The sequence below is a fragment of the Symphalangus syndactylus genome, chromosome 8 (genome assembly GCF_028878055.3).
Source record: "Symphalangus syndactylus isolate Jambi chromosome 8, NHGRI_mSymSyn1-v2.1_pri, whole genome shotgun sequence".
Classification (NCBI taxonomy): Eukaryota; Metazoa; Chordata; class Mammalia; order Primates; family Hylobatidae; genus Symphalangus; species Symphalangus syndactylus.
In genome coordinates, this window is record NC_072430.2 from 126,096,747 (window position 1) to 126,114,903 (window position 18,157).

Below are 18,157 nucleotides of genomic sequence, written 5' to 3' on the forward strand. Positions count from 1 at the left end.
CCTGACTACTTCACACAAACTGAAATCCTCCCTTTCCCTGTCCCAATGCACCCAGTTGCATAACATTTAAAAAAATTTCCTTCTTATGAGAACCTTCAATTATCTTATTTATTCATTTGTTTGTTGTTTATATTCCCATTAGAACATAAGCTCCAGGAGAAGAGGAATCTTTTCTTTTTCAGGTTTATGAGAATATCTACAGCCTTCAGAGTAATGCCTGACATCGAGTAGATACTCAATAAGTATCTGCTAAATGAACAAATGAATGAATGATGATGCTTTAGCCCAGTCTAGCTCACTAATCAGAAGCATCACTGACATAGCACTATGCCGAGCACAGTGGCTCATGACTGTAATCCCAGAACTTTGGGAGGCCATGGTAGGTGGATGGCTTGACAAGCCCAAGAGTTCAAGATCAGCCTGGGAAACATGGTGAAACCCTGTCTCTACAAAAAAATGTAAAAATTAGCCAGGTGTAGTGGCACGTTCCTGTAGTCCCAGCTACTTGGGAAGCTGAGGTGGGAGGATTGCTTGAACCTGGCAGGTGGAGGTTGCAATGAGCTGGGATCATGCCACTGTACTCTAGCCTGAGTGATGAACTGAGACCCTTTCTCAAAAAAAAAAAAAAAAAAAAAAAAACACTGCCATAGCACTTTTGTATGTCACAAAAGCTAAATGAAATAATAATAATAATAATAAAGAAAGAAAAGAAATGTCAATCACATGCTAAAATGTAAAAAAAAAAAAAAAGAAAGAAAGAAAATCAAGTCTGCAACCAAGGCAAGAAGACAGTTGATAGAAAAACCAGTCTCTGGTCTCATGTGATAGAGTGGTTTCCAGGGCTATCACAGACATTTAATACTTAACTGATTTTTAATTGCCATTTTAAAATTCAATGCCTGGGCTATGAAATTCATTCTGGATGGGAAATGGAGCATCTCCCAAGAGCATGGGCAGAAAGGTAACTCTCCCATGATCAATGTATTTAAGCACTACTGTCACCTCACTAAAATGCTAAGGCAACCAGTCCAACACATATCTTGGAGGAAGCAGCACCTTGGGTCTGTAGTTCCATTTCCTAAGGCTTCATTAATCATGTACAACTTTTGGACTGTCAATAGCACTTCAGCGTCTTAGCTGTAAAACCCTTCAACCCTTCAGATAAGCCTTTGTTGTTAATCTCTCTCCAGCTGAAAGACAGGTTATAAGGCAGAGTCAACAGTTGGGGTGCATTACGTTTTGACTCTGAAATAAAGCCCATGCTTCCCCTGACATTTGTATATGTTGCCACCACTAATTGCTTTCTCCCAGTCCTATCTGCTGTGGGTTAGTTTACATAAAGATGGCTGTTTTAAAGACATCCCTCCTGACATATATGAACAGTGCATAACCTCTTATCACGGTGGTTTATGTGTTTTTACAATGAAGACAGCCAAGCAGGGCTGTCCATGATTAAACCAGAACCTTTTGGATGCATCAATCATTTGCTGCTGTCATGAAAAATTCTTGGCTTCCTATAGAGGTTCATTTCTTGTTGTGAGACTTTCCCATAACCTATTTTTCTGGTTCTATCTCCTTTTCCCATTCTCCTCTCCAGGAATCTTTTGTCTTTTTTTTACTGGGTTAATTAAGGGTTTGGTTTCTTTTTATTAGGATGACTTGTTTATGGCTGAAGTGCCTTATAAATTCTCAATTGTACGTAAGACAGCTACAATGCCAAAGACCAAGAAAAGTAGAATTATTTCATTTTTAAAATTATCTAGCCTGTGCATTAATTTACTTTTCTTGCAAAGCACTTTTTTATATCTTATCTTATTTAATAGCCACAATCAAATCTGACAAAAAAGTATTTATTGTTCACACCAATCTGATTACCAAAAACTAAGATAAGAAAAGTTAAGCAAATCATCAAAACTAAGACAGCCAATATATGCAAAGCTGTGATCAGAAACCCTGACTCCAAGGCTAAACAACCCTGCTTCCCTTTCATAGAGATATAAATAACATAAAGAAAATAATAACCCATAATTACAAATTCTTTTTGAGAATTGGATAGAAAGTTTCCAACTTTCTCAGTTCACCCTAGAGTTCAATTTCACCCCACTTCCCTGCCCTTCATGATGATGACAGCTAGCTAGTATTACTTCCCAGATGATCCTCTTTTATTATTTTTATGGGGATTATCTTTTCTGCCTTGTTCCTACCTTCTGTGCAAGAGAGTAGCTAGGAGTTTCTATTAAAGGTTCTTTTTCTAGGTGGAAGACCACAGGAATAGGGCAAGGGGCAATTATATCTCTATGGCAGAATCTCTCATAAATCTAAATGTTGATAGCAAAGAAGATACCCTGGGCTGAGTGTGGTGGCTCGTTTCTGTAATCCTAGCACCCTGGGAGGCTGAGGTGGGAGAATTGCTTGAGCTGGGAGGTGGAAGTTGCAGTGAGCTGTGATCGCACCACTGGGAGACAGAGTGAGACTCCGTCCTAAAAAAAGAAAAAAGAAGACACCCCGTTCTCACCCCAGGGGATCTCAGAAAAATGTGTAATTAACCTTGTTTCATGGAATCATGCTGTGAATAACCGCTGTATGACTTCCATGCATAGTGTCAAAAATGGCATCCAGAAATGACAGGACTTGGTCAATGACAAGCCACTCTTAATTATTCAGGGTGGTAGAAAAATTGTAATAACCTGTCTAAATGCCATTGGCAGATTATTCAATCCTTCCACTTGGGCATATATTAGTGTCCCTCGAATCTTTGCATTTTCCAGTGGAATCCATAATGGGCTGTTTATGACTATAAAATGAGGAGTATGTGAGGAAAAAAAGAAAAGAGGAGGCTAAAACAGCATTTTTTTTAAAAAAGAATTCAGTGAGATGATACCTGATCTTTATGAAATATCATAAGGCTCTTAAAATTTTGCAAAAAACCAAATGGCAAATGATCAGTCTGGGGTCTAGCTAGTGCCTTCGTTGAAGCTCACCTGGTGATCTTTCTCCTTCTATCTTTAATTTTCTTCAAACAAAAACCATCCACTTGGTTGTCCAGAGGTACTTTTTCCTTTTAGTAGCTAAAATGCTGAAAGGCAATCCGAAAGGAAGAAACAAGAATGTGGTATACTCACTAGCTAATGTCAGATGTTGAACTACTAAGATCTAACTGAAGCAGCAGCATATGTTGACGGCTGCATCTGAATCATCCAAATGTCTTTGGTTGCTTTGATCAGTTTGTACAGTCCATGGGACAGACACATTAGCTGGCTTACCAACTAACAGGCAGCAGGACCATATGTTCTGAACTAAAAACCAACTATGTAATCTGGCAGTGGGGGAGTTGGTGTCTCAATTTGAGTTTTTGTCCTGTGACAAATGGAATGCAGTATGAAACTATACTATTACATTGCAAATTTGATAAATGACATGGAATGAGAAATTCCCCTGGAAAACTTGGATTTGAGATTTTTCATAAAAATATGTTCATGGAAATGATTGATTGCATGAATGATAAAAAGGCTAGAGATCAACCAATGAATCTTCTGAAACACTTTCATTAATGACACTTTGGGAATCTTTGGCCTTTGTTCTCACTTTTCTAACTAGTCTTTCACTAGAGCTAACTGCACCCTCACTGACCTATTTCATAGAATGTATGCCTCCCCCATCATTATATGATTAGTTACTTGCAGCTCTAAAGCAAAAAGAAATATGCTTTCGGGTAGATAAAAAAAAAATGTAGTTTACTTGAAACTGAAGGCTGCATTTTATCCTATGGTTTATACATCAAAGCCTTGCTCTAGACATCCCTCCCCAAATCCCTTAGCCAGACTGCTAAGCATGTAAATCTTTGGGGTAGAGAATTGAACAGAGTATCAGGGGCACCTTCAAGAGCTTGTTTGAAAATGGATGTGAGATTCCCAAAATTAAAGCACTTAAAAAAATAAAAAATAAAAAAATAAAAAAGGAAAAGAGTCCCTCCCTTCTCCTGACCTTGGAAACAAGTAAGGACGATGTTATTTTAATTTGCATTCAAATTTTAACAACACAGTCACACAGCACCGGTGGAATCAACATTGGGTTTCCACCGAAGATTGCTCATCATTTCATTATGGTTCATTATGTTGATAACTGTCAGAAAGCATTAGCAGCGAGGGCTTTGAGTAATAGAACTGAAATGGTAATTTTAAAACAATACACTTTCTGGAGGAAATACAGCAGCACACTGAATTCAATTAGAAAAGGCAAATGTAGAGACAAAGTAAGTGATGTTTGTTGTTTGGAACTTGGCTGTTTCAATTTCTTGATAAGGTAAACCTGGAGAAAGCTTTTTCAAATCAGGACCTCTGGTCATAGATCTTAGTAAATCTGCCCTCATTAGCTCTGAGCTCTCCTAGTATAAATTGTCTTAAAAGCTGCAATTTTGGAATATTTTCGGCCACGTCTAAGTATCAATCAATCACTCTTTGTTTGTTTGGCACAGCTGACTGAATTATTCAAGGCCGTTTACTTGGAGACAGATTCGTGAAGGCCCTTCAAGTTGGCAATCTAAAATAATAATCTCTCAGAGTGTTCCCAGTCATCAGGCTCTAATAAGTTTCATCAAACAAGTTAAATAAAGAGCACCCAAAAGCACAAGGACAGATTTCCAATTGAAAAATACGAAAAACTACTCTGGTAATAGTGCTCAGAAGTCAAGGTGGCAAAATGACAGATGAGCTATATTTTTCTAGAGATGCAAAGCCAATTTACTACCTTTACAAGGTACTTTTCTAGCACATTTTGAAACACAATAAGGGGTTGGAAAATAAAGTTACCTTAATGCCGGGTGCAGCGACTCACGCCTGTAATCCCAGCACTTTGGGAGGCCTAGGCGAGCGGATCACTTGAGGTCAGGAGTTCCAGACCAGCCTGGCCAACATAGCGAAACCCAGGCTCTACTAAAAATACAAAAATATTAGCTGGGCGAGGTGGTCCATGTCTGTAAATCCCAGCTACTTGGGAGGCTGAGGCAGAATTGCTTTAACTGGAGAGGTGGCAGTTGCAGTGAGCCGAGATAGCGCCACTGCACTCCAGCCTGGGCAACAGAGTTAGACTCTATCTCAAAAAAAGGAAAGCAAAAAAAGAAAGTTACTTTAAATATAACATTGATTTAGCTTCCCAGTGGGGGAAAAGAAGATCTTGCTCACTACAATCATTGAACAAGCAAGTACATGACTAAGACAATCAGAAGTCTTCCTGCAGGGGTGTGCGGTTGACCATGCCCAGTCCTGCTGATAACCAGACTGCATTCCAGAAGAAAGGGGAAGGGAAACAAGGAGAAACAGATCTGGAGAAGGGAAAGAGCTAGTCATTTGTAGAGTTAAAGGACATTAATTTCATTAATAAAAATCACATCAAAATCCCTGTTAAGAAAAGATTCATAAAATCAAAATCCTGCCATCAGCTTTAATGGCAGCCCTGAATGTGCAGAAATAATGGTGCTTGTCCTGGCAACGTTGCCAAAAAAAAAAAAAGCCTGTTGCCTCTCTTGACTGATACAGGGGTCTAAGGTGAACATTTACATTTCTACTCTCTGGCAATAACTTAGTGAGGATTCTGGAAGAAACAAACAAACAACAGCAAAATTAAAAAGAAAAATAATTCCACAGTGAGTGCATTTGGTTATATGATTCTACCCAGGCTAGATTTTCTTCATACAGGAGACAAATGAAGTATTCCATTTCCATTAAGGGAGAATGATCAGAATCCATGAAATACCTTTCTAGAGTCACCACTGAGCTGAAGAACAGGTCTGAAAGTTACAGGCATCAAAACAGAATCTCCTGTCTCCTGACAGCCGTGGGGCAGGGAATCTAAATCCTTGCTGCCTAAAGATGGTTTTACAGATCAGTAGCTTCAGCCTCACCTGGGAACTTGTCAGAAACAGAATCTCAGGCCTAACCTCGCTCCTCCTAATCCACAGGTGATTTCCATGTGATTTTTGTGCATGTGGATGTTTAAAAAGCTCTGTTCTAAATTCCCTGTTCTAAATAGTTATGGGCTATTTTCTAGAAAATATTCTGATGGTGCTTCCATAGAAACATCTCAGTACATCTCACAGGCAGCCATTTACGTTAACCTAACCAGAGGCTCCACCACAAGTATTCCCAAAGGTAAAGTTTGTTTATGATTAAATTCTCTTAAGCTCTCCAGCAGTGTCGATGGTGCAAACTTCCTAGGCAGTTTCCTTCTAAATTAGCCAATGCTACTTGTATTCACCTGGTCTAATCGTTCTCCAAGTGAACAAAAACCTGATTTTACAAGCCAGTGGAGCACAGTCTCTCTTTGGCTAGAAGAATGAGTCTCAGATAGTGTGTTTTATTTCTTCATTAGTGTGCCGTCACAGTGAGCGATCACTAAATGCGAGGCTGCATAAGAATGCTGGGGTTAAAGACAGCATAATGAACAAAGAAGGTGCCTGATTATCATGGCTGTCAGCACAAGGGAATTGGGTTTGTCACCTGGCTTAACCAACTGGTAAGAACTGATTAGAGGCTGGAATCAGTTTGAAAGGATCCCTGATGTTTATGCTCCTTCCCATCCCCACATCTTGTCAAGAGAATCCGATAAAGCTGGGGGCAGCGTGCGAGTGGGGAGAGTTACTCTGTGGGTCATCTGAACAAGAGGTTGAGAAACTCCTACTGTCTTCTCTATTAGAAGGTCTACTACAGTATTGTCCAATAGAACTTTCTTGGTGATAGAAACGTTCTCTGGGTCTGCTGTCCAGTGTAGTCTCCATTAGCCACATATGGCTATTGAGCACTCAAAATGTGCCAAGTTTAAATAAGAACCTGAATTTTAACTTAATGACTTTAAGGTTAAATAGCCACATGTGTCAAGTGTCTACAGTACTAGACAATACAGGTCCACTATATTCACTAGGAAGGGAGATGTCGAGAGGAAGAGCCATAGGCTAAGAATTAGAATCCAGTTCTGCTGCCTGACTTACAACTGTGTCTATTATCAGCAAAGTATAGTCACTTCTCTGATTATCCCTATCCCAGAGGAAGTCTTCAGAGGCTTGTGCAGTTAATGTTTAAGTTTAAAAAAATGCTTACAAATTTAGTTCTGTTGGCTGGGTGTGGTGACTCATGCCTGTAATCCCAGCACTTTGGGAAGCTGATGCAGGTGGATTACCTGAGGTCCGGAGTTCAAGACCAGCCTGGCCAACATGGTGAAACCCTGTCTCTACTAAAAATACAAAAAATTAGCCAGATGTGGTGGCGTGTGCCTGTAATCCCAGCTACTTGGGAGGCTGAGGCGGGAGAATCACTTGAACCCAGGAGGCAGAGGTTGCAGTGAGCCAAGATTGTGCCATTGCACTACAGCCTGGGTGACAAGAGAAAAACTCGGTCTCAAAAAAAAAAAAAAATTTTAGTTCCGTTGGAGGGGTCTGAACCTTAACTGTACAATAAATTAACAGACCGATTTTTGAAAATACTGATGCCTGAGTCCTACCCCCCACCAGAAATCCTGGGGTACAGGGCAGCCATCAAGTAATTTAATTATGCACTCAAGGGTAAAGTCACTGATAGGCAGTGAGATAAGCTGTCAACCTGCTGTGGAGGCAGTTTGGGGAAGGAAGTGACCAGCTGGAAATAAAAGAGGAAGAGAACAAACATTTGTTAGATCCCTACCAGGTGCCAGACCTTTGCAAATATTTTTTTATTTCGTTCTTAAAACAGCCCCAGAGGTAGATGGTGAGAATTCCAACTTACAGATGAGGAAATTGGGGCCTGGTGAGGGTAAACTCTCTCTCAATATCACAGTGTTGGTCAGTGGTTAGAGCCAAGGCGATCTGATCAGGAAGTTGATGGCGTCGCCATCAGCACTTTGTTTCCTCTTAACTGAAGTGCTGCATATAAAGTAAGTGGGATATGATAACCATTAAAGTAATGCACAAGGCTGGGTGCAGTGGCTCACGCCTGTAATCCCAGCGCTCTGAGAGGCTGAGGTCCATGGATCACATCAGGTGAGGAGTTCAAGACCAGTCTGGCAGATAAGGTGAAACTCTGTCTTTACTAAAAACAAAAACAAAAACAGGTGTGGTGGTGGGCGCCTGTAGTCCCAGCTACTCGGGAGGCTGAGGCAGGAGAATCACAAACCCAGGAGGTGGAGGTTGCAGTGAGCTGAGATCACACCACTGCACTCCAGCCTGGGTGACAGAGTGAGACTCCATCTCAAAAAAAAAAATGAATAAATAAGTAAGTAAAGTCATGCACAAGACCTTGAAGTAGTGAAGTGTAGGAGAAGGAGTTCCAAGAGCAGGTATTTTCATGGAGCTTTTAACAATGACACAAAAAGCCACCAGCCTTCTTTCCCTTCACCTTGTGGAAAATGACTTCTGAAACATGCAAATGTTACTTTAATTTTTAGACTTTTTGGTCCATCCATATGCTAAAATCAAATTTTCTCTTTTTCCCCTTTGCATCCTTAAGATAAAGCTAACAGTTAAAAATACAATTCCAAAGGCTCAACTACCACAGCCTTATTACACATACATCAAATGTTCCAGCAGCATAGACATATGGCCATCTTTGGAGGTTTCCTAAACTCCCAAGTAGCAAGACTTGGTAATAAAGTGATGGGCACATGGTCCCCTTAAATGCTAGACAGGTCGGCATCATAAGACTGAAAAATACCTGGGAGAAAGAGCCAGGCCTTCCTGCCATCGGAGATACATTTCACGACACTCATAATACAATCAAATCTCAACCTAGGGAGGGCTTTATCTGCATGGAAAGTAAGTGGAGCAGTACATGATGCAAACTGAGGTCATCCTCAAAATGTCAGCCCCAAACACTTCCCCTTGAGTTTACTATTGTGTCCCAGATTCCCACAAGAAAATTGTCAGTAGCAGGTGTGGATAAAGATGGGGAGTTTATTATTAAACTAATCACACAAATGGAACACAGCATGAAAATATTTACATTGGAAAAGAAAAAGGTTGGGACTGAAGAGTTCAAACAAAAGTGGCCACCCAGAGAAAGTTCTTAGTCTATGAAGGAACAGGAAAGAAAGAAAGCAAAAACAATCCTTGCCTATTTACAGTTTTTCTGTTTTGTTTTGTTTTTTAAGACAGGGTCTTTTTTTGTCACCCAGGCTGGAATGCAGTGATGTGAATGCAGCTCACTGCAGCCTTGACCTCCCAGGCTCAAGCGATCCTCCTGCCTCAGCCTCCCAAGTAGCTGGGACCACAGGTGAAAGGCACCAGTCCTGGCTATTTTCTTTTATTTTTATTTTTTTTGAGATGACAGAGTTTCCTCTGTCATCCAGGGTGGAGTGCAGTGGTGCAATCTCAGCTCACTGCAACCTCTGCCTTCCAGTTCAAGCAATTCTCTTGCTTCAGCCTCTGAGCAGCTGGGATTACAGGTTCACACCACAAAGTCTGTCTAATTTTTGTATTTTTAGTGGAGACAGTTTCGCTATGTTGCCCAGGCTGGTCTTGAACTCCTGACCTCAATAATCCGCCTGCCTCGGCCTCCCAAAGTGCTAGGATTATAGGCCTGAGCTACTGCATCTAACCTTTTTAACAGTTACATCTGAGACTGACCCTAGGATTTTCCCTAACTCTGAATGTTTATGCTTGACTTGGGACAGCCAGCAAGAGAATCTCCCAGATTCTCTATAATAGAATAATATAAAATAGAAATAATATAAAATATAAATATAATAATAATATAAAATAGAAACAAGGTGAGTCTTCAGGTTGTACAACTCTGTCCAAGGTAGGGTGTGATCTTGGGCGTGTTCCTTAACATTTCTGAGCTTGCAGTTACCTTTTCTATAAAATAAAGATTATACCTACCTTACAGATTTCTTATAAACCACATATTAAGATTTTTTTCAAGTACCTAATACATTACCTGGGCATAATTATAAAATTGTCATCATCATCATTATTATCGCTCATTGTGAAAGAAACTCTGGAGGTTACAGCAATTTGAATATAAAGTCAGAGAGACCTGGAGTCTGACTCCACTCATTTTAAAGATAGGACTTGATTGCCCAGTGGCCCAAAGTGCTCAAATACCCAAAAAAACTTTTATTTGCAGGGTTGTTAGCTCCAGATTGGCCAAAATACCATTTGTAGTAGTTAGGAAACAAAATAATAATAGTCATAATGATAACTAAAGCTAATATATATATATATATATTTTTTTTTTTTTTTTTTTGAGACAGAGTTTTGCTCTTGTCACCCAAGCTGGAATGTAATGGAGCGATCTCGCCTCACTGCATCCTTTGCCTCCTGGGTTCGAGTGATTCTCCAGCCTCAGCCTCCCAAGCAGCTGGGATTATAGGTGCCAGCCACCATGCCAGCTAATTTTTGTATTTTTAATAGAGACAGGGTTTCACCATGTTAACCAGGCTAGTCTCGAACTCCTGACCTCAGGTAATCCGTCCACCTCAGCCTCCCAAAGTGCTGGGATTACAGGCGTGAGCCACTGCTCCCGGCCAAAGCTAAAATATATGAAAGTGGCATCATTCTATGTGATGTACATAGCACATAAACAACGTGAGGCTGTTTAATACCAACAACCATTAGGAGGCACAATTATTAGCTCCATTCTCCAGGTGAGAAAACAGACTGAAGAGACTCAACAGTCACCCAACTACACAACAGTCTGGGAAACAAACTCAAAATCTGTGGAAGGTGTCTGAGCTGAGCCATGAGGCTAGCCCTCCAAGCACAGATTCACCTAATGGAAATTCATGGGCCCAGTGCTCCCTGTTCCGATCAAGGTCACAGCCATTGTAGGGTCTGTGAAGCCCCAAGTGTACATGAAAGGAATGGTAACACCTAGGAACACTGTCCATATAAAGTGTGAGAAAATATTTCTTCACTCCTGCTCTTCATACCAAGCTTCCCAGCCTCATCCATTCATTAACCCAGCATTTATTAAATGCTATCATTAAACAAGCATTTATTAGGATTTGGGCCTAAGTGTTATGAACACAAAACTATGAGTAGAGAAGGAAGAGGTGTAATGACAACATAAGCAATGATCTCAGTGCACACTGAGCTGTCCTTTACAGACTGAAACCACATTCCCAAACCCTGCCGTCTACCTGTTTCTCCTGCCAGTTGTCAAGCTTCCCCGAGTCCTCAGTGCAATGGCAAAGCCACTAATAAATTCCAATCTCAGCTCTAATTACACTGTCAGACAACCTCTGAACACCCAATCTCTTTTCCACCAAGTAGTCTGTAGGCAGCTGTGAACACTGAAGGCAACGAGAAGCAGTGGGAAAGACCCTTTCTTTTTACAAGCATTTCCCCTGCTATGATTGAGAAAGGTTGAGAAAGGATGAATGTTTGATCTCAAGTGCCCCCTGCATGATTATCCTGGGAGAAGATCTGGCAGTGCCTTGCTAGATGGTAATGAAAGCTGTTGGCATCACAGGAATGAGAGACAAGCATACAACTTACGGGTGCAGGGCATAGAGGCAGCATCGTTGTCAGCTCTGAAAAAGCCTCGGTCACAGGTGCACGAGGTGGCTCCTTCCCAGACAGAGTAGCTGTGGGGTGGGCACTTGGCACAGGTGGCATCCGTGGAGAGAGCCTTGTAATATCCAATTTTGCAAGCTGCAGGGAAGAAGAAAAAAACAAACAAATATAAACCACTGCAAATACAGCAAAGCAAAAATGCAAAGCCACCTCCTTGATTCAGAAGAAGGGAGACATTCTTGCTAATCATTAGCGATCATGTGGCTTGAAATGCAGGTGATGCAACCAAAAACATTCATTGAGTATAGTCGCTCTTTAAGGGCCATTAACATTCCTGGTCAGGTGACAAGAAGTCCAAAGGAAGAAATTTTCTTAAACCTGGCAGAATCAAGGAAAAGCACAGCAAAGTTTACTGAATGCCTTTCTATGTGTCAGATACCCTTTGTACACATTACGCTGCTTAATTCTTATGGCACCCCTTTTCTACAGGCATTATCTCTACCTTAGAAGTGAGGAATTTCAGCTTTGAGCAGTTAATTGCGGGCACAAGACTATACATCTGCTAAGTGTCAGCACCCAGCTTTGACCCCAAGTGTTCTGCCCTCAAAGCCTGTATGCTTAGTCACATGCTATGGAATTTCAGAGTGTAGCCTTTAGCCAACCAGTGGGAAGTGTATCCAAGTGCTAACAAAAAAACCAGTTGGTGATTATTCCCTAATTACAGCTACAGAAAGAACCAAATCGAAAGATCAACAAAGGCAACCAAGTAAAAAAGACGAGTTTGTAAGGCACGGGTCACCGTTTCAGGGTGAAATAATAAAAACTATCAACTGTAGATTTTGGAATATAGTATGCTAAGATTTGTTTTTTGATCAGTGAATATTTTGTGTCTATTTTCAAGCTCATAAAACCCTCCTGTTTTTCCCTCTTTCCATTTTTCCAGCACCCTTCCCCCGCAATGCACACGCCTCCCAACAGCCTGGTGTAGAGAACACGGGCCATATAGTTTTTTATACACCTGACGTGCTTTCCATGACTTCATCTTCATAAACGTCACACTGACATTGTCATCATACTGACACTAAGGACTACTTTTACTAGTGTGGAAAAACTCACTAATTCTAGGAAAACTCATAATAAAAAATAATGACTACTTGCTCCGCACTCTTTTTTCTTCCCCCATGGCCTTTCAGGATCGCCTCTCAAATCTGTCTCAACCCCAAATAAAAATTGACCAACACCATCAGCATTAAACCTACGGAGACAAGGCCATTAAGAGTAAAGTTATTTCATAACACCAGAGGTTCAAAGAAAATGTGCCAGTAACCCACAATCTTTCCAGCATGATTCAGTCCCATTTCTTTTCATTCATCATGTCCTTAGGACTTGTCTATACTATCAGAAACAGCAGTGGGGAGAAGGACCTATCAGCCATTTTCCATCAGCCTGGCAGCCAAAACAGAACAACCATGCTAGCAACGCAGCAGATCTTATTGAAATGAGTACTAGAAAGAGATCCATGAAACTGCTTGATTCTCTCTGGAGATAGTGCCATCATCTCACTGTCACTACTCATCCATCAAGCATCTGTATGGCTTCCAGTTGAAGTCTGTTCCACCCACTCGCATATCCTTTTGGCATTTTCTTAATCATACTCTTGTAATGGCAAGCAGAAAGGGAATTTAGCAGGGGCTCAGGAAGGCACACAGTTACTTCACTCTTACTAACTAAAGTTGTTTATGGAATTTTCTTTAACAAGCCAAAACTTTATGATGTGTGGAGCACTGACAATAAAAGTGCTGGGAGATCAATCTCTCCCTTGTTTGCTTTCGTCTTTCACTGGACCGGAGCATCTTAGAAAAACAAGTTGCTCCAATGACTGAGATTTATGTGTCTCAAGTTTATACACATTGCATAATTAGATAAGGTTCAGCTTGCAAGGTGCTTTTCTGGTCATGCTTAAGATGCCCCTAGGGTTTTGATTAAAATCAGAAACCCTGACTTTGGCAGGAAGAAGGACTGGGGGCCAAGCCCGGCTTTCCCACATCAAACACTATGAGTCTCTGAACAGGAACACAAACCCACTGGGTCCCACCTGTCACTCAGTCAATCGCGGTCGACAAAAGCAACTTGTGGCAACTCAGGACTGCAAAGAAGGCACAAAATGCTTTCATTTTTTTTCACATCTGAATGTTTGCAGAAAACTGCAAATCACTGACTGATTCTCATGCACCCCTCAATTTCAACAAGCATCGAAAATGAAAAACTCACAGTGGGAGTAGAAGATCAACAAGAACAAGAAACTGTCCAGTGACTGATCATTACGAAGTCCAAATGGCACATTTGAAAAGCTATTCTGATAAGACTACTTCCAGTTAAAAAATTAAAGTCATCTTTTGCAAAAATCAAAATGGAAAATGTTTCTTTCAATTGCATTAAATTTCTTACAGTACAAAAACTTGTTGTATATATGATGTGAATTTAAGAAAAAAGTGCATTTGCAAGTTTGTATTTTTTCCTATTTTTCCTCGAAGCTGGTATTAATATGTCACCAGGAATAAATATATGTGAATTCATTTGGGAAATACAGTTTTATACCAATTTGGAAAATTGAAGGCTGCTGTTCTTTAAACACACACTCTTTTCCTTTTGCTTTTATAAAACACAGGCAGAAAATACAAAATTGTCATTGTGCTATTCTCGGCAGCCTTGCTACCCTTAACACATTCTTTTGTCTCCAACTACATTAAGACCATGTTATTAATATTTCAGGATTCTTAGAAAGGCTGTCTCAAAATATAGTAGTGGCTTTTCACGCACACAGCCATTTTGCTGCCTACATTTAAAATGACCTAGTAAATTGATGGTTTAGTACATTTCTTTGCTCTGTGTGGTGCACAGCCTTCCAGCACTTGGTACATAAATGTGTAAGTACATTCTGCATTTATTCACTACTTACTAGCATCTTAAAACTTTCACTATCTCTTTTATTCTAAACAAAACCCCTGTGAAAGATGTACTTGGCATTACAAGCATTGACTGTTAGTATTTTTCATCCTTCTATTTTAGGTGAGAACTGCTACACTGTATTTTTGAATACTAATGACTTTGTGGGCAAGAAACTACTTCCTCCTGCCCTATTTCCACTTTAGTTTCACTAGTTAATGAACCGTATGAATGGGTGTCTTACTTGATCTTCTAGATATGCCATGGAAAAAAGATTAGTTCTCATGTATGATGCAAACTTTGCATTCATTCCTTTAGCTTTGCTTTAATTATTTCTTTCTGTTGGCTTTAAATAAAAAAAGATGGAGGAGGAGAAGCAGGAGGAGGAAGAGGAGGAGGAGGAATGAGAAGAACCAACTCTTCTTTCATTGGCTTACCCACTACCATAACAAAGTCGAATTTTAAGACAGTCTTGGTAACGTAGTATATTCTGGATTTTTGGTGCATTGATGTATGTACATGACAGTATAATGCCCAGTTTAATAAGCTGATTACACCTAATATTTGAAAAATTTTCTCTCTATATATATGGCTATGTTATTTTTCTGCTTTTTAAGAAATGTAGAATAATTGATAGTATCTGATTGTCTTTATAGTTCATTTTAAAACTAATCTAGTGCCTAAAAGTAGCTAATAATAGCAATTGTGAAAATAAATATCAAGTATTCATTGAGTATTCATTGTTTTTATGCTCATTGGTCATTTAATTGTCACAATAATTCTGTGAGCTTGAGGCATTATCACTGTTCCCATTTTGCAGATGAAGAAACAGGGTTTTCAGTAACTTGTCCAAGGTCATACAGTTAAGTGGTAAGGCCAAGCATCTAACTCCAGTGCTTATGTTTTTCTAAAAGTTTTTATGTGAAAAAGGTTAAGTTACCTAGAGTTAGGTTTGACCTTCAGCAAAAATATGACTTGGATATAACGGATGGCTGAGGATCTGGGCTGGTCCCAACTTCTATTTGTTCCCCCAGCCCATCCCCTTGCTGCCTTTATCAGCCACGAAGGCAGCCACACTTTGCTGTGACCCACTTTCCAGTTTAAGGCCCTCCAGAGCTTCACTGTCCATTAAAATAACTGCTTACCCCATGTGGTTACTGATCACTTGAGATGTAGCCAGTCAATGAATACTGGCTGTGAGTATAAAATATACACCAGATACCAAACATTTAGTATCCCAAAAGTAAAACATCACTAATAATTTTTATACGGATTACATGTTGAAAGCAATAATGTTTTGAAAGTATACTTAAATTATTAAATTTAATTTCACCTTAAAATTTATTCATTTTTAAATTTTTTTTTTGAGACAGAGTTTTGCTCCTTGCCCAGGTTGGAGTGCAATGTTGTGGCCTCAGCTCACTGCAACCTCCGCCTCCTGGGTTCAAGCAATTCCCCTGCCTCAGCCTCCCGAGTAGCTGGGATTACAGGCAACTGCCCCCTTGCCTGGCTAATTTTTATATGTTTAGTAGAGATGGAGTTTCGCCATGTTAGGCTGGTTTCGAAATCCTGACCTCATGATCCGCCCGCCTCGGCCTCCCAAAGTGCCAGGATTACAGGAGTGAGCCATCATGCCCGGCCTAAAATTTATTTTTCAATGTGGCTACTAAAACACTTAAAATTATCTATGTGGCTTGCATTATATCTCTATCAGACAATGCTGCTCTAGAAGCTAGAGTATGAAGTCTTGCATGTGTGCTCTCGTGTGCACACACATGCTACTCTTGCAAACGCAGGGTGCTGACAGTGAAGGAGGGTGTATCACTATCACCCAAGGACCTATTTTCAAAACTTACCCTGAACCTACTTAGAAGAATCTGATTCACTTCCTGAAGAACTGCTCTCAGCCAGCGAGGTAACTTTAAAAACCTAATTTGGGCTAAAGTACTAACAAATGGACATTAATGGGGGGTTAAAAATTACCTTCCCAGGTAACAAATTTGCAACTTAATATAGAGTCGTTTGAAGGTCTGGAAATTCCAACGCTGATTCTAAGGAGAATCTGAGCCATTTATGCATGCTGGTCCCCATACAATATTTGGCAAAGAGAGGCTTATAGGTCTCTCCAACCCTATCTTGTGGGCATGATATTAGGCACACATGACCAAAAAGTTTCCACGGGGAACTCTGTCTTTTTGTGTACTGGATACATAATATATCCAGTATGCTTAGGAATCTATGTTGGAAATATCAAAGTCTCTTAATGGCCATTATTAAATTAGTTCTTCGATAACTGTTTCATTTGTTAAACTATTTCTTATGTTAATAATATAAGAAAAAATGATGGGAAAGAAAAAATATCTGTCAAAAAGCACTTCAGCTTTTGAAGTTTTTGTGAATATGTGCAAGCCCCAGCCATCTTTGGGGAAGGTGTGAACATTAACAAATTAATTCCCCATAGTACAGATGGGATATTAAGGCACAAAGGTTAAGGATTTGCCCAAGGCAGGGTGGATTTTCTAACACAGATAATATGGCTTAAACTAACATGCTATAGATCTCTTCTCTTTCTTTTCAAATATGCAGGGTGAAGATGGACAATTGGAACTGCTATTGGACCCATCTGACTCTCTTCCATTCATGAACAGCCAAACACTGGCAAATCCATATTGTCCAAATCACCTGCATTCTACAAGTGGTTTGACTGCTATCTGTTGAGAATAGTTAAAAATTAGATTGTTGAAGGGACCTTAAAAATCATCTCATCCAGGGATGGGCAAACATTTCTGTAAAGAGCCAGAGGCCAAGAGGAAGACCAAGGATATGATGAAGGTATTTATGTAATAAGATAGAAAATAAATTTTTACAATTTTTTTTTTAGTGATAGAATTCAAAATATAACAGTAAATCATTAAGTACTTTTTGCAACATAGATTTATTAGTGAGGAGAATGGAATTCTTTGTTGGAGAAGGAACATTTCACTTAATTTGGTTTCAAAGAAAATGTTCATTATTACCAAATCAATTCCAAATGTCATCTATTAAAAAACATTCTTGGCTCTCAGATCATATAAAAACTGGTGGCAGGCCAGATTTTGCCCAGGGGTCATACTTCGCCAACCAGTGATCTTGTAGGACATGTTCATTTTTGAGATGAATAACTTGTCCACGGGTCCTTGCTGGAGCATACTAGGATTGAGTCTCTACTCCATGGTTCCTCTGTTACTCTGCAGTGCCTCCCTAAGTTTTGAATGACAAAGCATAATAAAGTGCATGTTCTTGCCATTGCTGCTAATGAGTAAACATTTCATCAACTATCTTACTGGAAAAGCTGATTTTACTCAGTATCATTATAAGTAAAACCACTTTTCAATTGATTTTCTTTTTTTTTGATTAAATGGTATGGCCTGATTTGGAAGCTATTCCTATACCATTTTGGGGCAATTTCTTTTAGTCAGTTCAAATTTCTGCAATTATAAATTATGATTAATTTTACATTTACATTGTTTTAGGGTTTTTCTTTCCTGAGGATCCTGAGCTTAAACTGTTTTCACCTATGAAATAAAAGAATGATACTGATTTTTTTTTTGTTTCTGAGCCACTAAGTTTATGAAACAACTAAAGTACCAATTGAAATGCTTTGTGTTGATGACTGATGTAGACAAATAATGCGTTAAATCATTTGCCTGTGAAAAGGGTTTACTCTCAATCCCAAGACTGAGATAAAGACAG

At 39.7% G+C, this 18,157-nt stretch overlaps 1 protein-coding gene across 3 annotated transcripts in view; it reads right to left on the bottom strand.

Moving 5' to 3' along the window:
- Positions 1 to 18,157, bottom strand: part of EPHA4 (EPH receptor A4) — a 156,904-nt gene that overhangs the window by 72,897 nt on the left and 65,850 nt on the right. For all 3 annotated transcript variants that reach the window (XM_055290771.2, XM_063645726.1, XM_055290772.2), the window contains exon 4: positions 11,462 to 11,617. In XM_055290771.2, the coding sequence (XP_055146746.1) occupies positions 11,462 to 11,617 (156 nt within the window). The remainder of the gene's footprint in view (positions 1 to 11,461; positions 11,618 to 18,157) is intronic.